This window comes from Carassius auratus, chromosome 24 (genome assembly GCF_003368295.1).
Source record: "Carassius auratus strain Wakin chromosome 24, ASM336829v1, whole genome shotgun sequence".
Lineage (NCBI taxonomy): Eukaryota > Metazoa > Chordata > Actinopteri > Cypriniformes > Cyprinidae > Carassius > Carassius auratus.
Window position 1 is genome coordinate 10,659,780 of NC_039266.1, and position 25,448 is coordinate 10,685,227.

General features: G+C 38.0%; 1 protein-coding gene across 1 annotated transcript in view; it reads left to right on the top strand.

Annotated features, from left to right (window-relative positions):
* Window positions 1-25,448, top strand: part of cntnap2a (contactin associated protein 2a) — a 343,240-nt gene that overhangs the window by 138,637 nt on the left and 179,155 nt on the right. The window contains exon 3 of the mRNA XM_026200982.1: window positions 6,835-7,028. Coding sequence (XP_026056767.1) covers window positions 6,835-7,028 — 194 coding nt within the window. The remainder of the gene's footprint in view (window positions 1-6,834; window positions 7,029-25,448) is intronic.

Below are 25,448 nucleotides of genomic sequence, written 5' to 3' on the forward strand. Positions count from 1 at the left end.
ATAATGAAGAGAATTTAGATGATAAACCAATGATAAACCATTTCTCTGAAATAGCTCAAAGGTTCATCTCATGAATCTTCAGTTGGAAAGCTTATACTGTATAGATAGAGGACAACACAAGAGTTACAAATTCTGAAAATTTACTTACAGTATTTTCATCTTGGTGCCCATATTTCCTTGTCCTTTTCAATATCACAATGGCATTGTAAAGGTTTTATTTTAAAAAAATTGGGGGGGGGGGGGGGGGTTCAGACCACTAGTAAAAGTGTAACAGGGAATTCTATCCAGTCTCTTTCAATCAATATCCCACATACAGTAATGTGTAAATTTGTACTTTTGAAATGGATATATGGCATACTGTTCAATACAGTAACTGTCATCCAAAATCTTGCTATAGTTTACATCAGAACATCCCTCCAGAGTACACTGTAATACTGACAACATGACTAAGCAATTTGACTGTCTAATCCATAAACTATGACACAAGGACTTGTCATTCTGATGGCACTGACATGCTCATTGACACAGATATTTATTTTTTGAGAGATGAACTAAGGATTTTGAGCAAGAGATTGGCTTTTGCAGGTAATCGATGGTGTTTTGCTATTTGTAAGAGTTGTTTTGAGAAATGCACTTACTGCTTTGCAAATCTCAAGAATGATTAGAGAAATGTACCAAAGCGACTGAGAAAAACTGTATTTTCATCTTTGTGCCCATATTTATTTTTCCTTTTGTATATCACAATGACAAGGTTATTTATTTATTGTATTTTTTTTCGCCCAGACCACTAGTAAAAGTATAATTGGGAATTCTATCCAGTCTCTTTCAATCAATATCCCACATACAGTAATGTGTAAATATCTACTTTTGAAATGGATATATGGCATACTGTTCAATACAGTAACTGTCATCCAAATATTACTACCGTAATTCCTCAAATAAAAACCGGGGCCTTTATTTACCTGAACTGCAAGTAACAGGCTTTTATTTGAAGCAGGTTTTTATTTCTAATACCATCTGTTTGATAAGTAATTGTTTTAAATAACCCATTTTAAATTAAAAGCATTAGCGTTGCAGTGGACAGAGATCATAACATTAGCACAGAATCAGTTCAGAATCAATCACCAAAAGAATCAGTTCCGTTCAGACACGCTCTGTGTCAGTCTGCTTTCGCGGTGAATCACGCATGCGCATTATCATCAGCTCGGACGCGTCCGACAGAAACGGTTCTCGGTTCAGTGTACTGGTGGTCCGAAAAAGGATGCAACCGGTTCTTGACTCGAGAACGAGAAAAGCTCCGACAGTGGGCGTGTAAGTTCATTATCTGGCTCTGCTGCACAAATTTTCCCCCGGCCTTTATTTAAGACCGGCCTTTATTTGTCCGTGTTGACCACGTCCCCGGCCACTATAAGAGGCCCGCCGTTTATTTGAATAACGGTTTTTATTTGAGGAATTATGGCATATTATTATTATCCAAGTATTACTAAATATTACTATATTTCTATATTACTATATTATTGTTATTATTATATTGTATTACTATATATTATATATATATAATAACTATATATAACTATATATAATTGTTATTATTATATTTAATGGATTTGTTAACAATCATAGAATACAAAACTGCAGCCCACACATTCCTCAAAATATCTATGTCTAAAGTCAAACATTTTGTAAATGATGACAAAATTATTATTTTTGGTTGAACTATCCCTGTAATGCCCTCTCCTCTTAGAACATGCAGTATTTAGCAGAATAGTATGTTCAACAGCTACAAATAGTTGTGTTTTGCTTGGTTTTCTGCAATATAACCAGATTGATTACTTTGTGAGGGATTTAAAAGTTCAGACATCATAAAGCGACACAAGATTGGCAGGTGGCTATGCCCAGCAGCTTACAGGTGTGTATAAAGCCAGCATTTCCATTCAGCCACCTTTCTCACTGAAGGCCGGTGGGGTTTGTGGGAATAAGCAATGGGATATGCCCTCTGGCACTGCCTCCATCAGCGACACAGGGCTCCCTGTCACTCTGAAGCCGCACAGTGGTGTCCAGTGAACATGTTTTCCAGCCTGCTAGTCTGCACACATGAGGCTTCATATCAATCACATGACAGCTTTGTGCACCTCTGAGGTTCTTCTCTTTCAACCCTCATGTACTTTAGAGACACCTAGGTGAGTAATGTTCGAAAAAACTCTCAGGCTTATTTTTATTTTATTATTTTTTATCTGAAGTCATAGTCATTTTTTTTTTCTCAAGTTTCATCAGAGATTGGATTCTTGTTACTGTAGGAAAGGCAAAGGCCATGTTGCATGTTAATGATGCCTTATCAGTGTTGAAGAGAGGTTCTTTTTGTCACTTGTGTCATTCTTGCCCAGAATTCCCATGCAGATATGCAGCTGCCATCGATCTTGCACAATCTTATTTAGTCATTAAAATTGTGAATAATAGGGTGAAGTCTGGACTTCATCCCGTCGATGGAGTATGACATTTTTATATATGATAGACTGGGTATTTATTCCCCTTTTTTACTCAATATTATGAATAGCAATGACACTGGGGAACCTCTAATGAAATCCACATCCATACAGCACATGTTTCACTGAAATCACATTGTCAGTGTTTCTTCTCAAATATAATTAGCTTTAGGACATTGCTGTGACCAGTTCCAATGTCACTGGACTAGAGAGCTGAGAAAAGTTGGATTTGACAGCATGTTGGCATCAGAAGTGGCCGGTTGTGCCAGGGTGCGGGTTTGCTGCGGGACCCTGGGAGATGATGTCACAGAGGAAGGCTCATTAGTTCTAGTTAGATGAGCAGTGTCATGAAGGACTATTATAGGTAATGTCCATATGCCAGCATCCAACATTCTGACTCTATCAATGATGCATTATTTAGCCTTACTAATGCATTTTAAAGATTTCCAGGCTGAATATAGAAGAGGAAAGAGAGAGAGTGAGCACATAATCAATAGAAAGCAGGATTGATATTTATCTGCTTTGATGGGTGACAGTTATAGTGATATCATCCTTTATTCTTAATGCATGCATTGTATCCTAAAAGGGGACAATCCATGTATAGTATTATTATTCTATCTCTCTCTCTCTCTCTCTCTCTCTCTCTCTCTATCTATCTGTCCAGCCATTTGTCCATTCCTCCATCTGTCTATCTATCTGTGTGCTTCTATGTCATTCTGTTTGTCATTCTATGTATTTTTCTGTCAAATCTGTCTATTGTTCTATCAGGCTTTCCATTTATGCATTAATTTTTTCACCTATAATTCTGTCTTTATTACTGTCTGTCTTGAAAATGGTAAATAATAGCATATAAATATCCAATAGCTGTTAGGTATTCCAATGAAATATTTAAAGTACAAATAAAATATTCCTCACTATACAAAGCAAAAAGTGACGCAGAACTATAAAAAGATTTAGTGAATAAGATGTTTGCAGAAATTCAACACCTCATAAATATAATAATAATAAATAATTATAAATATGAGTAATAGTTATACACAGATGACGCACATTTGGGTTTGTACAAGTGAAGTAAATTGTTTCTGCTGCTTTGAATTCATTATAATCTATACAGTGTCTTGTGCAGTCTAGCAGTGGGCCTGTAGGACCCCATTTCCAGAGCAAAGGTTAAAACTCTGGCTATGTGTTTTTGCTTCTATATCTTTTTACAAAAGCCTAGTAGTTTGATATGCATTTCTTTCACTCAGACTTTGAAAGGCCTTGACACTATATGAAACACATCCATCACTTCACATTTTTCATATGGATTTACATCAGCAAATGGCCTGTTGAAGGTCAGCTGTAATCACGCCACTCTGGTGTGTGAGATGCACACAGCCATTTTGCGGTCTGCCCTCGGCATCACCTCAAATCCAGACATCAGATTTGAGACTAGCTTAGGCTTCCTCCACTCTCATCTGGCAGGATGGGCATCTATTTAACAGCAGTTCATCTGTGAGATGAATCTGAGGGAAAGGTCAAATCTCACTTCATCAGAAACCTGTTTGACCCTCACAGCTGTAGATGGGAAGGGACAGGCAGCTGTTCTGGCTGCTATGAGGGAAACAAAATAGCCTGTTGGAAACTAATGAGAGGTAGAGTTGGGAAGGTGAATGACAGAGGGGACGGAAGGTTCAGTCCCCCAGCATTCAGTCATGTACCCCAAGCTCAGCTGAATACCAATGTATCCATGCATGAGATTAAGGGACTAATATAAGGAATGTGAGCAGCGATCCATATCCTTTCTCCTTTTGCATTCTTATAAAGTTGAAATTAGTTTCCTGAGTGAATTAAATATTTTTTCTTCATTTTAGACATTATATACACTGTAAAAAAAAAATTATCATATAACCTATAGTAACATATACTGTACATAGGGTAATATACAACATTGGAGTGTTTTATATATAAGCTACTACATTTTTTTTTATTATTGAGAAAGGACACACTGATGAAAGGTAACTGCAAAGACATTTCATTATTATTATTATTATTATTATTATTATTTATTTTATTTTTTTCAGAATTGCATGTTTATATCTCGCAGTTCTGAAAATAGTTTGTGAGATATTAAACTCAAGAATTGTGAAGGAAAAGTCTGAATTGAGATCATTTTTTTTTATGCTGAAACAAGCTTCCATGGAAAAGGGTTATTTTTAATGGTAATAATATTTCACAATATTGCTGTTTTAATTTTAGTTTTGGTAGAAATAAATGTGGCACTGATGAGCATAAGAAACAACTTTCAAAATCATGAAATTGTGCTGACTACATAAATACGACTTTTAATTATATCCTTTTTCTGTTTCATGGAGTGAAGAAATTCATTCATGTTTAGAATCTGAAGATCTTTTATACACTTTTTCTTTAACTCTAACTGGTGGCTGAAGTTCGATAATGTACGTTCTTCCCTGACTGAAAATGTATTACTGAGGCAAAACTTCAAGCATGAAAATGATAAAACCATAACGACAGAATTTTAATTATGAGGTCAAACAGATCCCTCTGTGATTAATGTGCAGCAAACCCCCATTGATACTGTAGCAGCCTGCCTGTAGCACTTTGCCTACAGCTGTCTGTATCTCCTTCATCTTGTATTAGAAACCAATACTGAAAACATAATGCCTGCATTTGAACATCTATATTTGAATCCAGAAATCATCAAATATATTAACTTTGTCAAGTGACTGAACACAATACAAAAACAAATCACCAAATCGTGCAGAATAAATCACATTGCGAGTCTCTCTCTTTTAGTGTCAGCATACTAGCAAATGGTAAACTATTCAAAAATTATGCCATATGATTTATCATCGCCTAGGTGCATTATCATCACAAAGTTCTACATGCTACATCTATAAGGCTACACAGGTATCCCATCAGGCAGGGTTTAGACCAACATAATGCGATTTATTTTTCATCTCTTCAGCTCTATCTTCTCCTGTTTTATCAGAGTCATCAAGTGTTTTTTTATTTATTTAGTCTGGACCGTAATAACTCTAGGAGCTGTTGTCTTCTGCTGTCTGTTTTATTCTCCTCTTTCTGGGCTGTTGGTGTCCTTCCAGTGCCCTACTTTTGCTCTCTTTATCTCCTCAGAACATCTGCCTCGGTGGCAGGTGGCGGTGGAGTGGATGTCCCCTGGCTCTCTTACACTTTCTTAAGCTTCTGTCTTGTACTGATCCCTGGACACCCTTAACTGCTGACCCTCACTTTATGTCCTCACTCTGACTCTCCCTTTGGCAGTCTGCAGTGTGTCGCCGGTCAGCGCAATCGTGCTCTATGTTTAGTGTGAAGCTAGGAACTAAATAAACGGAATGTACTTCTAAAAGTTTAAGCTTCATGCAGTACAGTATGTCTATTTCATACCAATATAGATACAGACAGAAACCCTGACTTCACTATTGAATCACATGGTGATTATATCTGGGTTCCTCTTAAACTATGGGCAATTTTGTATCTGTAGATTCTCTAGTTTAATTTGTCTGCTAACAATGTCTAGCAGTATATATAGCAGTCATTAAATTTCCAACACATTCTGTGGCGAAGATGCCAATTTAACACTTTTGGAATAAAATGTCTTACTCTTTTGTCTTTCTATAAGGCTAATATTGCAACTAGCAGTTTACCCATTTTAAAATCCACAGTTAAATAATATGTCCAAACATTTAGCCTACTTGCAGCTAGTTTGGAAATGATGCACAATAAGAATATTCTTCTCATAATTCAGAAGGTTTTTTAAAAAAATCACTTCTCTTCACACTTTGCGTCTCTCATTTTAATTCTTTGACTCTGTTTCCCTCTTGGTATCTTGATAATGAATAAAATAAAACGTTATTGCATTGGATTGTGAGAAGTAGGCATTACGTGCTAGAATGGAACCATGTGCTTGAAAAGGGGTCGTTTCTTTAATATTAATGGTTGGATTTATGACATTTAATGATCCTTCAAATATCCCTTTAACAAATGTCCAAAAGCCTCCAGCTAAAAGCACAGATAAAACATCTGTAAGACAATCTGTTCTTAGACTTCCTAGAGAAGCGAGAACAGAAAAATACAGATGCTCCTCTGGAACAACACCATTTCAGCTGATCTTTGTTAAATTACAACACTCTTGTAGATTATCCTGTAGAGAACGACCCATATAATTTGTAAAAAAAAAAAAAAAAAACACATTTACAAGCAAACATAACATTTACACAAAAAACGCAACAGCACTTGTTCCTGTTCTGTTTTTCTCTAGCCCCTTCATGACACAGCCACAAAGACTTTAGATCAATACAACAAGGTAGTGAGTATTGTGCACTTTCTCTAGGTGCTGGGGGCTGGTCTCCGCTGGACAGTGATCATTACCAGTGGCTGCAGGTCGACCTGGGAAGCAGGAAACAGGTCACAGCCATCGCCACGCAGGGTCGATATAGCAGCTCTGATTGGACGACACGTTACCGGCTGCTCTATAGTGACACAGGCAGGAACTGGAAACCATACCATCAAGATGGCAACATCTGGGTGAGTAGCACAATTAATAAGGTGAAATAATTACTGTTGGAGTTTATCCATTATTATTAAAAGTTTTTGGGTTGGTAGGATGTTTTCATTGTTTACTAACTCTCTTAGCTTACCCAGACTGTTTTTAATTTATAAAAAATTTTTATATTGAGAAATATTATTACAGTTTTAAATAACGTAATGTAATGTGATGACAAAGCTGGATTTTCAGAATTGTTACTCGAGTCTTCAGTGTAACATGATCCTTTGGAAATCATTCTAATATGCTAATTTGCTCTTGAAGAAACATTTCGAATTGTTGTGTATGTGAAAAATATCTTAATTCTAGTGTTCTTATACTTTATATTGACATCAAGTTGTGTGTCTTTAATGCAAGAAATGTTATAACATGAATTATAAAAGAAAATTAAGATCCAAGATTGGATCTTGACATATTCATAAGACATGGTGGTTATTGTAGCAGGATGTTAGCATACCTCTTTTAAACACTGAGCTCACCAAGGACAGCTGAAGATCAATGAGTCAAGAGGATGCCTTGATTTCTTCCTGGGTGGTTTAATCAACAGTAAGCAATCAAAGAAGCACTTAGATCCAGAGAAAGACAGTTTTACAGACTGATTTCAGGCTGATGTACCACTGTGCTCAGTACCCACAGCAGAGGGGAGTGGAATTATTACTGGACCCACCAGCGATCCACACAGTGAGGTCTCAAAGGAGAAACATCATTGTATTTTATCCTGCACAACCAAAATGTTGCTCCTAGACATTCTCAACTCACATCACAAGATGAATCATTTGATATGTCCAAGTTAGACTCTAGTTTTAGGGAGTAGACTTCAGACTAGCCTAAAAGAGCTTTAAACTTTAAAATCGAGGCCTAAGGTCTCCCTTCAGGTTCTTTGTTGGTTAGAAAATAAGGTACAGTGGAATGGACATTCTTTTTAATGTTACCTTTTATTGTTATTTTTTATAATAAATCACATTAAATGAATGTGTTGTTGATTATTTTTTTTTTATTTAATGGCTGCATATGAATAACAGTTAATCAAAATCAAAATAATAAAGTCAATTTATTATTTTTATTATCATTATTATTGAGTACAAGTTGTAGAATGTGTTATTCATATACATTTTTATGTACATAATTTATAGCCTTCCTGATCTCATGATGAAAACGTAGGTGGGAACTTTTTTTTTTTTTTTTTCGCAAAATGCTAAGTATTCTGGTACTGTACATATCATTGCAGTTTCCAGCAGAAATTTATAATAGAGGCGGGAAAACCTTAAGCACTTGTAATCGATTTTATACACAAGTTATTATTATAGCTCTGTATGATTTGCTTTCCAGACATAACAAGTTTGCTCGTTAGCTCCGCCGGCACGTAATTGGACTTAGGATAAGGAATTCTTGGGTGTGAATCCCATGAAAAACATGGAACCACTTTATATTAAGTGGCCTTAACTACTATGTACTTACATGTTTTTACATTGTACTTATATTTTAAAAAAACTACATGTAATTAAATCTGTATTTAATTTCTGTAATTACATTTATAATTACACTGTTGACCCATACTTTACACCTTAACCCACCCTTAAACTTACCCATACCTCCAACCCTCTCCCTAACCTTACCCCTATCCCACCTCAATAGCAGCAAAAGTGTTTTACAATACAATATGAACACAATAAGTACATTGTACTTATTTTTTTATGTGAGTACATAGTAGTTAAGGCCACCTAATATAAAGTGGGACCAAAAACATAACTCAATGAAACAGGCTGAAAGATGAGAGACTTGAGAAACAAGCTAAAATGGCATGCTTTTTTATGTCATATTAGCTTTTATTCATACTATCGGGTATGTTTACGTGTAGTTCAGATGGTACTTTATTTTAAATTACAATTACTGGTATAGCGCCACTCAACAGAAATTTCAAGTCAGAACTGCAGTGACACGTACAAAACCAATAAGTACCATATGTACGTTCATCTGTTAACGAACACTTTTTAAGTGCCACTCAGTGGATATTTTACATTGAATATGTAACGTAATGTAAGTGGCAATACGCATTTCGTGTCTTGGAAAAAGTTCCCACATGTACGATTTCTTCATGAGATCAGGTTGTGTATTGCATAGTTCACATAGAAAAAAAAAAAGTGTAATTTTATATCTCACTATTTGAAGATGAGGTTTGCAGGGAATGGCATGAATCTCAGTCTGTTCCTCACAAAACACTATGACTTCAGAAGACCGTGTAAAGCAATGTGCTTGTGTTGTTTTTCCAAACTGACAAATGTGTTTGGAAAAGACCAAGTCAGACTTACGTTGTGTCCCACAGAAGACAAAATATTACAGGATTCGGACCACATGATGACACGTTTTTCATTTTTACCCTAAAAGTTTAGCCTTGGGTAATTTAATCCTCTTGAACATGATGAATATGATGGTAGAATGGCATCTTAAAGTCCTTTGAAAAGTCGTATGATTTAAGAGTGACATTTTGGTGGTGCAGGATAAAAGTCTCTTGAGGGACGTTTCCTTAAGAGAGTGTGTTGGATCCACTCGCTATATTGCCAACAACCTCTGATTTGCCACTTTACATTTCTTTTTAGCATTTTCATGAGTGTTCTTCTAGCTGCTTTTGTCTTTCAATGAGTATCCTTCACACGGGGAGCTGTTAAAAAGGGATTTAATGCAAATACTTAAGAATTACGTGTCGCTATGTTTATCTGTTTCTCTGTGATATTCGAAATTTGTGTGGAAAGTGTTACAACTGTCATGACATCACAGTTACCACTATTAACCATTCCTAAATTGCTTTGCAGACACTTTTGAGTACTTTTGGAACTCAGTTGGAAAAGAGAGTGAATTTATTTCCTTCCCGCTTTGTGAAGTGAGGTGCCCTTGGATTTCAGTTTGTCTCTAGATCATTTACAGGTCGCTGTGCATTACTGTTTAATGCAGGCTAGATCGATAGTATTCGAACATTAAGAAGACTGAAGTGGGAATTACGGATCATTCCTGTTGCTATAGAAGTATAACACTAGCCATTCAGCATTGGTTAACTGTTGCCTGCAAGACTGACAAAAGTAATGCCAAGCAAAGGCAAACAAACAGCCCTGCTAAATTAGCTTGTTTGAGGGGCATATGTTTTTACATTCAATTTGAAATCTGATTGCATGTCCCCTCTTGAAGAAATTCACCACTCAAGGATAACCAGTCTACCAATCATGGTTTCAGTATTAAAGCAGCAATCAAAAGTAGACTTTCAAAGCATCCGGCTTCGGACTGATTTATATGCAGTTCAGTTTTTTGGACTGTATCATTTTTTTTTTTTTACTCCTGAATAATTATCATCACATTTCGTGCACTGGATTTCATTATTTTTCTTTGACAGGCTTATATGCTTGAATATTAATTAAGGCTTTTTGTGTTGCTAATGAATAATGGTTAGTTGTTGTGCTTTTATATGCCATGTACAGCATTTTTAGCATTCGGTTTTGGTTTGTGGATTGAATTTATTTTGAAACCTTTTTCAATCATACTGTCACTATTTTTCCTCCAAATAATTTCAGGTTAAATGGCAGTTTGGATTAAGTATATTACAATAAGAAGAGATAAGAGGAGTATATACTAGCACTCAAAGTAAAAGTCATATGCCATTTATCAGAAAAATGACAGACCACTGTGTATTGTGGTGACATGTGATGTCCTTAGCCTTTAACGCTAAGCTGTGTTCACATCATAAGTAAAGGTGCTCTTTGACCCTCCAATTCATCTAATATAGTGACTTTACTTTATCCCTGATGTAAGATAAATGAGACAACAGTCATTTCCGTTTACCTCCAATTCTTAAATGTGACGTTGGCAGTGGAGCCAGTTTGGGATTTATGACATGTCAGATTTGCAGTATTGCTCAGAATAAAATGTTTGCTTTGTGTCCAGGTAATTCATTTCTACTGCCATGTTGTTGTGTTCATCAGGGAATGGAGAAGACATTCCTGACATGGTTGTTTATCTGGGTCAGACTTAGTTAGGGAATAATCATTTACTTCAGATTGTACAAAAGAAGAGCAAATGTATTTCTTTATGAAAACCCATTATGTCAGGACTGGCATAGAATGGTAATTTGTCTTTGCTTCAGTTGTGTTTTGAAATGTGTTTGTGCTGGTCGAGCACATCTGTGCCCATATCAGACAATGACTTAATACTTGTCTGATGTTAGATTTAATATGTAGGTCTCCGACAAATGACTTGAGTGGCTTGTAAATAGATATGGGTAATGAATCATGCTTTTCAGTTATTTAACTAGTCATCAAGCAATTCACTTGTTAATCAAGTTATTTATTTATAAAGAAGAACTACACATTTATATATTAATGACATTTTTTTCAGTTGTTCTGTAATTAGTAGGCTGACACTTTTTGGTCTGTTTTCACTGATAAAATCCTCTTGGAGATGTTCTGTCTTTAAATGTAGCTTGTTTGACACGTTCAGATGTTTTGGCTCAGTAAGATTATTTATTTGAAGGAATGGATACGTTCATTCAGCAAGGATGTATTAATTTGATCAAAAGTGATAATGAAGACATTTATAATGTTAAACAAGATCTCTGTTTAAACTTTCCACTCAAAGAAACCTAAAAAAAACTGTTTCAACAAAAGTATTAAATCGCAGAATAAATAAGAACATTTCTTGAAGGATCATGTGACACCGAAGACTGCTGAAAATTCTGCGTTGCCATCACAGGAATAAATTACATAATGAATATGTTAAAATAGTTCTTCTAAATTGCATTCTAAAATCCCGAAACTCATTCAGGTTTAAAACTACTTTTGAGTTAGTAAATGATGGTATAAAAATAAAACTCTATGACAGAATTGACAGACAGCTGACAGAATTTTCCTTTTTGGGTGAAATATTAGCCGAAAATATCTGCCATTCTTTTTATATTTTGTTACCTTTATTATAGGCTTTGTCTCTATAATAGGGAAATAAGTTTGGCTGTGATGCTCATATAACTTGCAATATTGTAAAACCAACATCACAAAGAATTGTGATAAAATCGTGAATCGTGATATTTCTGGAAAAAAAATAAAAATAAATTGTGATATGATATTTTGCCATATAGTCCACCCCTACCACATTTTTTATATATAGAATACAGTGTGTTCTTTTTTAACAAGAGTTTAATATTTGTCAACAATTGCATGTTGTCATATGAACAACCAGTCAGTAATTAGAGTAATAATTATTCTATTGAACTATTCTCATTAGGAATTGATGTGCTTATTTTTACTTGGTGATGCCTAGGCTTATGTATGTTCAAGACTGAAGTCTAGTTCAGTCAGTTTAGTCTAAACACCTCCACACCAATTATGTCACACCTTTTCAATCTCTTTCTCAAGTATGAATTTATTCTTGACAAAGATTGGCAGACTGTGAAATAATTATTGTGGTCTTTTCAAATATGGAAAGATGCATTTAGTACCAAATAAACTTACTAACTGAAGCATACTTCAGCTTTAAAGACAACCAAAGAATAAAACTGATTCAGTGAATTTTCCTTTGTTGACTTGTTTGATGATGCCTGCAAAGACCTTTGTGCATAACGTTTCAACTTTATTCCAATCAAATATGTGTGAAAGCAAATGCTGCTGAAATCCTTTTTATCCAGACGTCTTTGAAATTGATCCATAAGAGATTATGTATTCCATTTCAAAGCTGATTGACTAACAGAAAGCAACACGATCCCAGCTATGACTTTTGTGTAGTGTGCTGAATTTTTAATGAAACCATGCCTTTATAAAACAAATTTAAATTTGTTTGCATGTTAAACCCTGAGCTAATTCCACCTGATCTCACACCCACTTACCTTAAGACAATTAAACACTCTATTTAACTGCACCTGTCCTGGTTTATTTTTTAAATGACTTCAATTACTGCATGATTTCATGTGAGCAGACAGATGTAATCTTCCAACCTTTATGCCACAATTCACCATACTGAACCTGTCTGTGTCTTCTTTATTTTATAAGTACGGCTCATAGTGTTCTTTTTAACTTCATAGCCTAGGGTTCAGTGTTGTACATACACTATTAATCTTCAATGTTGCTCAGATGGAATTTACAGTTCTGACTTAACGCTCTTGCTTGTCAGAAAATAATCTGATTTATGGATTTATATGGAGAGTATTTGCATAATCTGTGGTTGATAATATACTTTAGCCTTAAGTCTCTTTCTGTAAATAGTCAACTTTGACCATGCAACACTAATGTCATCATTCAATTTCCCAAATAATGACTCCGATTTGCTTTGTTTAGTAGTCTTGTCTTATACATACACTGAAGAAAAATTATGAACGCAACACTTTTGTTTTTGCCCCCATTTTTCATGAGCTGAACTCAAAGATCTAAGACTTTCTCTATATACTGTACACAAAATGCCTGTTTCTTTCAAATATTGTTCACAAATCTGTCTAAATATGTGTTAGTGAGCACTTCTCCTTTGCCGAGATAATCCATCCACCTCACAGGTGTGGTGTATCAAGATGCTGATTAGACAGCATGATTATTGCACAGGTGTGCCTTAGGCTGGCCACAATAAAAGGGCACTCTAAAATGTGCAGTTTTATCAAACAGCACAGTGCCACAGATTGCATTATAAATAATTGGAAAATAATTCTGGCTGCAAAAAGGGAAAAAACATAAATTTAGTATTCACGTAGTTCTGCTGTCTGTGTGCGTGCATTTCAGATGTGTACGCTGAAAACTTCTCACACATCGCTTGACTGTTCTGCAAACAATCCCGAGCGTCTTTTATGCTCACCTTGTGCCTTCAAACTGTCCTTATACCGAGTATATGTGAGTTTGAACAAGAATGCACCTGTTGGCAGTAATGCATAGATGGACATTATGTGAAAATGTGGACAGTGTCAAATAAGGTACCTATTTATACTACAGATATCAATATTTTATGTGTGGAATCGATGCATTGTATTGTCAGACATTGTATCGATGTATCAATCCATATCAATGAATCGTTACACCCGTAGTTTCCACTGTCCTATCAGTGGAAAAGGGAGCACTATATAATTTTAAGATCATAAAATGCTATTGTACACTGTCAGTGTTTAAAGGGGAAAAGAAATGTGTGTCTACAATGGCTTGGTTCATTGAAGAGGAGACAGAACCCCAGTCTTGTGGAAGGTGCTCAGCATGCAAGTCTCATTCAAACACTGTATGATTTATTCCTGTTGATTGACCATGATGCGAAAGCAGTGGATCATTTTCCCATTCGGCTGTGAGCTGGAACACTCAGGTGACATGACAGATGTCACATACAGTGTATCCTTAGTGAAAGCTACAAGTTACACTCCCAAGAGGCTTGACATTTCTCTTTGTTTTAGCCTCTAGCACCCTAGCAGCTACCCCATTGTGTCACGACTAGACTCTCTTAAAGGAGGTCCATAATACCAAGAGAAAGCTATCGGTTAGCATTCCCAGCTTCATCTGATGATGTTGTAGATAAAAATAAATAAATAATAAAGACATTTTCTTGTCACACCTCTGTAAATTTTTATTTTCTTTTTCCCCCTACCATTTCCTGGCCACCAACTTGTAGTGCGACTTGTTTTATTAGAAATCTTTTTTCTTTTTTTCTAGTACCTTTCTGTGAATTGAATTTTGATGGATCCTTTTGGAGGCTGATACATTACTGCTTCCCCCTTTCAGCCCCTGCAGTCAATACTGAATGAGCTCTGAAACGCTGTCTCTTGTACTGAATAAACAGAAGTTGAATTCTTATATGAATTCTTCCTCCCATGTGGTCCGACAGCCCTCTATGTGGCATAATGATGGCGAAACCTCTCCATCAATTAATCTGCTGAAACATACATTTAGAAAGCTTATGAAATGAGGCATACCTCTCGCTGTGGTGTGAAAATACCTATAGTTTTTTCATTCACTGTGAGTTTTTGCCCATTATGCACATCTCATATTGACTGCTGGGGTTTTTTCTCATTGGACATTCAAAGAATTTACAGACTATATTTTTCTGCTTACTTCCAAAAAGGGGGCTTGTGTTTTAGGGTTCATGGAAGGAATTTTTCCATATTACATCCTATAATTATACTCATCAAGGCTGTATTTATTTGATCAGAGAGACAGTAAAAACAGTAATATTGTGAAATATTATTACAATTTAAAAGAACAGTAAAAAGAACTGCATAAAAACAGCATTTATTTATTTATTTATTTTTGGAACACTAATATTGTCAGTCTTCAATCAATTTAATTCATAATAGCTAAATGAAAGCATTAATTACTTTTCAAGAAATTGTTTTTTCTAAATTTTATGTTAACTTAATATATACTAATCAGTATTTGAAGTGGTTCAAAACCTTTCATCAAAGTTATCTTTAAACCTACAACCAAAAATGTGTTCTTGTCTTAGGACAACTCTGATGAACTTTTGTGATTCACTTCAAATGTTGACTACTGTATACTTAATAAAGAAAGTAACATGAAACATATAGGTGAACTTCCTTTTTTTCTCCACTCTATGTTAACTTAGTGTTGTATTTTAAACACTTTATTCACTAATAATAATAATAATAATAATAATAATAATAATAATAATAATAATAAATAAATTAATAAATAACAATAATAAATACATAAACAAATAAATATTGTAAATAATAATAATAAATGACTCCCCAAGTTTTGCACACCCCCTGTTGAAATCATGTGATCAAACTTTCCAAGAAAATATATTTTAATAATTAAATTAAAATAATTTTTACACTTTTTATTAAGTTTACCAAGCAACTGATTTGCATTTCATTAGATTTTTAATTATAATGATATATTTAATTATTTTGTATAGTTTCTCCCAGACACGTTATGCTAAGCTCTAGTACTCTTCAACTTCATAAACTTTTGTTTTGTGTGTAGCAGATTCATTCAACTTCTGATAAGGCCCATTTCCCCTTAATTTCTTTTTCTTGCAATGCTGAGACCTTCAAGGTCTTTCCAATAATGACATACTATGCAGCCCAATTCACCATTATATCCTTTCAAGATATTAGTGGCATTCAAAAAACTCATACATTGAGGTACTTTTGATCTTAATAAGTGGAGTGGAATAGTTTTAACAGGCCACTGCTCAGAATCTGATGTAAGCAGTTGTGACAGACCGGATCAAACTCAGCTGAACTACGGCTATTGTGCAAATTAATCAGAGTCAGACACCTGATATATTTGCATACATTTTAAGATTACATATTCTTTCAGGGTTTTGTTTAACTTTTTTGTTAAGGACTTCTTTCATAGATTTTGTGTTTGACTGTTGGCAGCCAACCACCTTGAAAATAACACTATGAATCAAGTATTCCTGTCTCCCTATGGTCAGCTTCACCCGTTTTATATTTTAATCTGTCTATGTCAATAATCTATATCACATTTATACTTAGTCAATAGAAAAAAAAATGCCCTAACATCACAATTTTCGCTAAATCATATGTATTTTACGAGTTGGCAATTCATATGAAGTTGTATTCAAATTCAAATGACCTACACCTAACCCCGCCCCTAAACCTATCCGTCACTAGGGTTTAGACAAACTGTACAAAATCGTATGAGTGAGGTCATGCCTGGATACCTGTTTCAGGGGCACTTCTGCCCAAAGAACCGAGGGATCTGACCAGGTTCTGCATCAGGCCGGTAGTGCAGAAGCGGTCTTATACGGTCTCCACGTTGGCACGTGTTTGCTCTTTTCCCAGTTGACCCGAAGATCCAATGGACTGTAGACGCAGGGTGACAGGGACAGCCCAAAGGGCCTGACCCTCAGACACGAACCGCAGGAACGGCCTGTGGCGCAGGAGGACTGAGACATTAAAGTATGTGTCCTTCAGATTGATCACTGCAAACCAATCTTGGGGACGGATGCACTCGAAAATGCGTTTCTGCGTCAACATCTGGAACGGCAGCTTGTGAAGTGCACGTTTCAAAACTTGCAGATCCAAGATTGGTCGTAACCCACCGCTTTTCTTGGGGACAATGAAGTAAGAGCTGTAAAACCCCAACCTCATATCGGCTGGAGGGACCATATCTATCGTGCCCTTTGCCAGCAGGACTGCTATTTCCTCATGCAAGACAAGGTGCATCAGCAGCCTTGACTGACGTGATCCGAATGCCTCTGAACTCTGAAATACCTCTGAAAACACAGGGTATATGTGTGTGTGTTTGTGTGTGTGTGTGTGTGTGTGTGTCTGAAAACACAGGGTATGTGTGTGTGTGTGTGTGTGTATGTGTGTGTGTGTGTGTGTGTGTGTGTGAATTAGGGGTTGAATGACTTCTGATTTTTTTAAGTCGATTTCTATGTGATGACTAGTTGCTGATGACGTCATTAATAAACAAAAAAGGCTGAACCTTGAGCTGAGACTCAAACACCTTGTGTCCCATACAACAAAGTGCTGCCCACATGGGGTTTTAATAGAAATGCCCATATTGTGGAGCGCTTTCTGAGTATCCATTTATTTATTATTTTGATTTGTTTGGAAACAGAGCGTAAATTTGGAAGTCCTTAGAATTCTTACCCTTTTGCGCCCTCTATAGGACCAGCGACTAGTTGACCTCAAGTTTAAACCATCATGGCAGAGCATTAAAGTCGACTAGTCGATTAGTCCCCCTAATATATATATTCTATTTTATAGAATATATATATATATATATATATATAAAATCCCAGCAGTCCAACTCCTGTGCCTGGAGCAACTGGACCATTCACTGGAGGACCATACCAGGGACTTTCTCGATCTGGCATGCCTTACCCACTTCCCTGATTGCTCGCTCAGTAACTTTTATTACACCGGCCTGAGCGAGCGGTGTAAGGCACGCCTGCCAGCGACCGGTCCCAGAGAAGATTTTGCCTCTTTCGTGGAGTGGGTGCTGGAGAAAAATGGATCTTCGTTAACCATCTGCACCGCTGAAGCGGATATCTACTGCCCCACTCCTGAACCAGAGACCAGCCAGCCACCATCCCGCTGCACGGAGCGAAAGCTAGAGCCCACCGCAGCTGCAGAGCCCGAGCCAAACACTGTTGGGGAGCAAGGACTCGAGAGCGCGACTGACCAGGTGTGTGAGCCGGCAACACCGTGCGTCGTGGGATTACTGGTGGAGATCGAGGGCGTAGAGGAAAGCCCTGCCCACACTCCTGCGACTGAGGGTGAGCTGCAATTGGTTTCTGGGGGTTTTCTATGGAGGTATTAATGGACCTTATAGACTGGTTTGTGGAGGTAAGTCCTGAATCTCCTGTTTCTCAGCTGGTTCCGTCCAGCCCTGATCCTCCTGTATTCCGTCCCAGCCTCCCTCTCCCACATCCTCTTAGACCAGTCAGTTCCTCTGCTCCATTTCCACTGGTTCCGCCCAGCCCTGAATCTCCTATTTCTCCACTGGTTCCGTCCAGCCCTGAATTTCCTATTTCTCCGCTGGTTCCGCCCAGCCCTGAATCCCGTGTCTCCACCGGTTCCGCCCAGCCCTGAATCTCCTATTTCTCCGTTGGTTCCGCCCAGCCTAGAATCTCCTATTTCTCCGCTGGTTCTGTCCAGCCCTGAATCTCCTATTTCTCCGCTGGTTCCGTCCAGCCCTGATCCTCCTGTGTTTCCTCCTAGCCTCCTAGACCAGTCTGTTCCTCTGCTCCACTTCCACTGGTTCAGTCCAGCCCTGAATCTCCTGTTTCTCTGCTGGTTCTGTCCAGCCCTGATCCTCCTGTGTTTCCTCCCACCCTCTCTCATCTCCTCCTAGACCAGCCAGTTCCTCGACGTCATCTCCGCTGGTGCCAGTCAGTCCCACAGCTCACCCTCAGTCAGCGTCATCTGGGCGTCCCTCCAGCTCCACCTTGGTCAGTCCTCGACCATCCACTGCCTCAGGACTCTACTCCTATGGCTTCGCCTCGTCATTCCATCCCTCCAGCTCGGTCAGGCTCCTCCTTCCCTCCGGCTACACCTCCATCCTCAGTTGCTCCGACTCCGCAGCAGGCTTTCAGAGCCCCGCCTCCGCCTCAGTCGCCGGTGCCTTCAGCAATGCCTTGGACCTCCGGACCCTCTGCGTCACCCTGGCTCTGCGGCTGCCCTGCTCCATCTTGGGCTCCTCACCCAATGGCGCAGTCTCCGTCTGTAGGCCCCATGGTTTCATTGGCTCCTCCTCCACCATGGCTCCTCCCGCCATCGGCTCCACCATAGATCGTCATCCTGGCTGGTCTCTGGAGCACCATCTGGATCTTCCTGCTCCGGGCTCCTCCCTGGCTCATCCCTCCTACTCCACCCTGGGTCCTATCCATTGCCTGCCCCTTCCGTGCCCCATGCCCGCCTCCAGAACCCCTACCCTCCCTCCGCAGGAATTCCTCTTTCGGGCGAGGAGGCACCGTTCCGGGAGGGGGGCAAACTGTTACATTCATAGACTTTCTGTTTCCTTATTTGGTCATCTTCCTTTTCCTGTTTGGTTGATTTGATTAATCCCCGCCCGTCTCCATTCCCCTGATTATTTCCCTCGTGTTTAAATATCCTGTCTTTTTAGTTCCTCCTTGTCTGTGATTAATAATATTGTAATGTAATTTAATGTAATGTATTGTTTCTTATTGTATAGTTATATTGGATGTTCCCTTACTCTCCCGCGATCATTAAAAGTACCCTTTTATATATCGTCTTCCTCGTGCACCTTCATTCACACACCAGCAGCTTGTAACACCAATATGCCATCCCATAATGCCGGAACAATTGTCACCATATTTTATACGGTGAATTTCTGCAGCTGCAATTTTAGTTTACTGTAAATTTATCCGAATAAAATTATGATTTGATATAATGTTTTTTAGTCATTAATTCCATTCTAATACTTTTTTATATAAAATTTATTTTTCTTTTCTTTTCTTTTCTTTTTCTTTTTTTCTAAAGTGTCTATAAAAGCAATTGCTTGTTTAATTTCTGTTAGATTTTTTCCCATTCTGATTTCTTTTTCCCCATGGTCTTCTACAGTAAATGTTATATGCATAACCTACAAAATAAGCCAAACCTTTCCAGTTTCTTTTTTAATAATGGCACAATGTATAAACTGTTAGCAGAATGTAACCATTTGTTGGACTTTCAGTGCAGTTTTTTTTTCTACTCTGTCCATTGTTAGCTCACTCTTGAGTTAGAGTTTATTCTTCTTACACAGTGAAATGAGGACGTATATCCACATTCCAGTTTCTTCCTTCAGCTCTACTCCTGAGTGAGTCTCTCATTGCTAAAGTGCCCTGATTCAGATTGTCACTGAGTTGGCTGCCCCTGTCAGTCTTTCACACATATGTATACGGCTGGCATTTTGACTGATTCGGCTGTGCTCTTGGTCTCCGAGAGAAAAGCTGTCTTCACCTCATCTGTCAAGACAACCCCAAGTGGCCAGAAAAATATGAGGGTGCCAAATGCACTCAGTTGGAGGATAATGGTTCCTTAAATACTGGATCACATTTTGCTTTCACTCTGCTGGCAGTGAGACATCGCCGGGTGTCCTGCTGATTCCACTGTAAAATGTGATTGCAAGTCCACATAAAAGCATTTGAATGTCCATAAATCATTAAAGCAAGGCTGCAATTATGTAGTTAGTTCTAAATGCGTGTCTCCGCAGTGAATCGTGAATACTCACTTTCAGATGCTCATCAGCTAGTTGCATTGACACTGAAGTACAAAAAAAAAAAAAATTCAGCATCATACTAACTTAGCATATTATCTTAAGTATTATTCAAGTTAAATGACAGAATCTACAGCAACCAAACATTTAATGAAATGCAAAAAGATGAAAGCATATGTATATTTCCATGCATAGACCCATTTATACTGTACAGAGAAAATATTATAAATTTTCAAGTATTATAAAAACCATTGTTGGCTGTTATTTCTATTTTTATTTTTATAATTTTTTTAAATTAAAATGTAAAAAAAATAATAATTATTATTTCAGTAGCAGTAGTAGTAAGTGTATTTTCGATTAGAATAAATAAAAAAGAAATATATAAGAAAGCAAATACACATATATAGTGCCCTCTATAAGTATTTGAACAGTAAAGACAAAATTGCTGTGCTGTGGAGTCAAGACAAAAATTCTAAAAAAAATAATGAATATGCAACAAAACTACATACATACACATACACATACATACATGTTTTACCAAATAAAAAGGACAGCACTTTTACAGTTCATTCCACTATTTGATGTGAGCATAAGTATTGTAACATTTGAGTTTAAGGCAGCCGATGTAAAAGATTAAAAGCTAATATTTAGTTGCAGATGCCTTGCATGCAATCAGAGCAGTGAGTCTGCAACCCACATACTCTTATGCTTTAAAATGCTTTTCTCCAGCCTTTAATGCAGCCAATTCCAACTTTTGCTTGTTTTGGGGAGTTTCTGTCTTTAGTCTTCTCTTCAGTTGGTGAAATTATTGTCCAGTCAGATTTAAATCTGCAAATTGATTTGGGCAATCTAAGACTTTACATGTATTTGCCCTGATTAAGTCCTTGACTGAACTGGCAGTGTGTTTGGGGTCATTGTCCTGATCTAATATGCTTTCGAATGTGTTTGGTGGCATTTTCTTAAATATTGGTAGCCAAGATGATTTTGGACCCTTCCGAATTCATTCTGCTACTTCCATCATACATTAAGTCATCATTCAAATTATGAGGTCCTGTTCTAGAGACAGCCATGCATGCCCATGCCATGACACCACCTCCAACAAGCTTTACAGATGAGGTTGTTTGCTTAGGATCATTTGCAGTTCTGTTTTTCCTCCACACTTTTGCTTTCCAATCACTTAGATAAAAGTTCATCTTTGTCTCATCGGTCCATCAACTCAGTTCTAAAACTCTACTGGCTCACATTTGTGAAGAATCTTGCTTTTCTATTTTTGGTGCTGATCAGAAGTTTGCATCTTGCTGTGTAGCTTCTGTAATTCTGTGTCAAATGATGTTGATGTTGCCGGTAGTATCCAAACTCTTGATTTATCAATGCCCTTTGTTTTTCCTATAGTTCTAACTGACTTCCTCTTTTCTTTTATTATCCAAATTGCTTGCTTTTCTTTCAGAGTCGGCTTCCTCATCTTCATCCTGGTTTGTGTGTGTCATCATCGAATGCAAGACTTAGAATGCAGAAGCAATGAATATAACTGATAAGACACATTCCCTGATTTTAATATCTGAGGAATTAATGTAACAGGACACAGCTGAACACTTGGAAAGACCTGTGAGGCAACTGTTCCAATACTTATACTCACATCAGATGGGGAGATGAAACTCTAATAGTGCCGATCTTATTTGCTGGTAAAACATCTTTTTGTTGAATCACCCAATGATAAAATGCGAAAGAGAAAAGACAATGTTATGAGATATTCTTAATTCAGCCTACTGGCTAGCTTTAAAAGGAGGGAGAGAATAGCAGGCCCCTCTTTAATTTAAGTAGCGAGGGGTATTCATCCTCTTCTGGTGATGAACAGCAGGCCCCTGCAGTTATAGCAGCAAAGGTGTTCTCTCCAGCGGGAGAAAACTGCAGGCCCCTTTTCTTTTTTGAGGGGTGTTTGTCCCTCGCTGAGGGATGGGATGGAACATCAGGCCCCTGTAGTTATAGCAGCAAGGGTGTTCTCTCTAGCGGGAGAAAACAGCAGGCCCTTTTTCTTTCTGAGGGGTGTTCGTCCCTTGCTGAGGGATAGAACATCAGGCCCCTGTAGTTATAGCAGCAAGGATGTTCTCTCCAGTGGGAGAAAACGGAAGGCCCTTTTTCTTTTTGAGGGGTGTTCATCCCTCGCTGAGGGATAGATCAGCAGGCCCCTGTAGCTATAGCAGCAAGGGTGTTCTCTTCAGTGGGGGAAAATGGCAGGCCCTTTTTATTTTTGAGGGGTGTTTGTCCCTCGCTGAGGGATGGAACAGCTGGCCCCTGTAGTTATAGCAGCAAGGGTGTTCTCTTCAGCGGGAGAAAACGGCAGGCCCTTTTTCTTTTTGAGGGGTGTTTGTCCCTTGCTGAGGGATAGAAGAGCAGGCCCCTGTAGTTATGGCAGCAAATAGAGCTCTCTCCGGTGGGCGAAAATAGCAGACCCTAATTTTTTTCCCCTTCTCCTTCTTTTCCTTCTCATTCTCCATCTTCTCCTTCTTCTCCATCTTCTCCTTCTCCATCTCCTTCTTCTCATTCTCCATCTCCTTCTCATTCTCCATCTCCTCCTTTTTCACCTTGTCCATCTTCATCTTCTCCTTCTCCATCTTCTCCTTCTCCATCTTCAGTGTGTAGCAGTGGTGTTCTCTCCAACGGGAGAACCACGTAGAGATCTGCTCAAGCTTTTGCACTAATATAACATCCTGAGTTGTAGGCCTAATGCGTCGTTGATACGCTGATGATGACCATCAACCCATTGGTTTGAGCATGGGTATGGAGACTGTTGAAGCTGCGGTGGTTGCTGCGCCTATGCGGAATAAATGGCTGGTATATAGTACGGGGTCCATACCACATGTCGTGAATTGAAGCGGTCTAAGGGCAGAGAGATGCGGTGTGGGGAAAACAATGGCTGCATCTGAACTTAAAAAAAGCTGCCTTCAGGGGATGCATCCCAAGGTTGGAAGGCATCAAGGCACATCCGAATTCATTGTTAGCTCCAGATCCTGTCTCCTAAAATGCCTTCATCTTTTTTTTAAAAAGCAGCATAGATGTATCCTTGCTTTTGATATCCCACAATCCTGTGCATTCAATTCTGTGACAGTTAAGCCAAAAATAAAAATCATTGTCATCAGTGTCATTTTTTTTTTCTTATGTACATTTTTTTAAATGTACGTTTTCTACTAAATATCCACTTAGTTATCACCAACTTTGTATATTTAGCGGTAGATCATGCTGTAGTGTGGTAAACTACCAGTTTAAATTCTAAAATTCTGAGAATTTTCAAGCACCTGTACGACCCTGTAATACAGCAAACACGACAAGTATAAGGCCTTGACTATTTGGGAAGGTGCACACGCAGTCCCTTTAAAGCAGTACGGCATATGGTCAGTAATTACACGAAATTAGTGTTACCTTTGTATCTTCTTGAATATCTTACTTCTTCCAGCGGGGAAGCAGATCTTGTGTACGTTAAAGTTGTTGGGTCAGTCGTAGTAGTACAACTTTGGCGATGAATCGCAGGCAAGGTGTCTATATCAGTTGAGAGGAGTGTGCTCGCTCAGATCACTTCCAATCAATCGCTTAACAAACAACGCGGCGAATTGGTTTAAGTTCACAACTTGATATCTGGTGGGATACTCTGTGGGAATCCTGTCAAAAATCCTATGGAGATGGATTCGCCGTCTTATTAGTTCCTGAGCGAGCAATAGCTCTTGCGAGCAGTTAGAGCCTTGTGAGCCATTTGAGCATACTTGCCGAGCAATAGTGCCATGCATATATGTCCCGTGTCTAATAGGAGAATGGTAGTGATTGGAGCTATTTGACAGCTGACCGCATCAGCTGGTCACAGCCTATGCCTCCGTGGCCTAACTGAACTAATGCTGCACTCGATTTTTGTCTTATATTCAAGGGGGGCGTGGTTCAGTGAGGTCTGCAGGGAGAGCCAGTGTAATGCAGTTCGTAAGTCAGGAAGAAGGATGCAGGAACCGGCGGACATTTAAACAAAAACTTAAAGTAATAAATTAAACACAAAACAGCGCGACAGCCCCCCCGCGGATGACTGCCGCGCACAAACAAAATCAAAACACTAAATAAAACCCAGGCCTTGTCCTATCTTTTCCTTCACTGTTGTAACTCCTCCCTTTATCCTTCCGGAGCTCCCTCGTGGGACTTGAGACCAGTGAGTGGCGCAAGTGGCGCTCATTTCCAGTTACTCCACTGGCCTCACTCCGTTCCCACGGCTCTCTGCCCCGCCCCACTCATCACATTCGTCTTTGAAACATATTTACAGATTTCTTGACTCCACAGCAAACAGTACAATTTTGTCTTTACAGTTTCAATAGTTATGGTGGGCACTATATATATATATATATATATATATATATATATATATATATATATATATATATATATATATATATATATATATAATCATTTTACTGAAGCCTATAACTGATATTATTACTAATCTATATGCACACTTATTATTATTATTTTAAATATATGGCTGCAAAAAAACTTTTTGGAATTTAACATTATTTAATTTGTCAGTTAAGACCCCAACAACGTCTGCACCTGTATTTTTATAATAATTAGCCATTCAAATTGTTATATGAACTTCAAACAGATTAATGTGCTAGATCACAAAGTGTGACAGCTGCGTGATTCACTATAATTTTGATTTAGGACCTTTTCAGATTGCTTTGGTCATGTACTTAGCTTTAATGGATTGTTCTGATGATT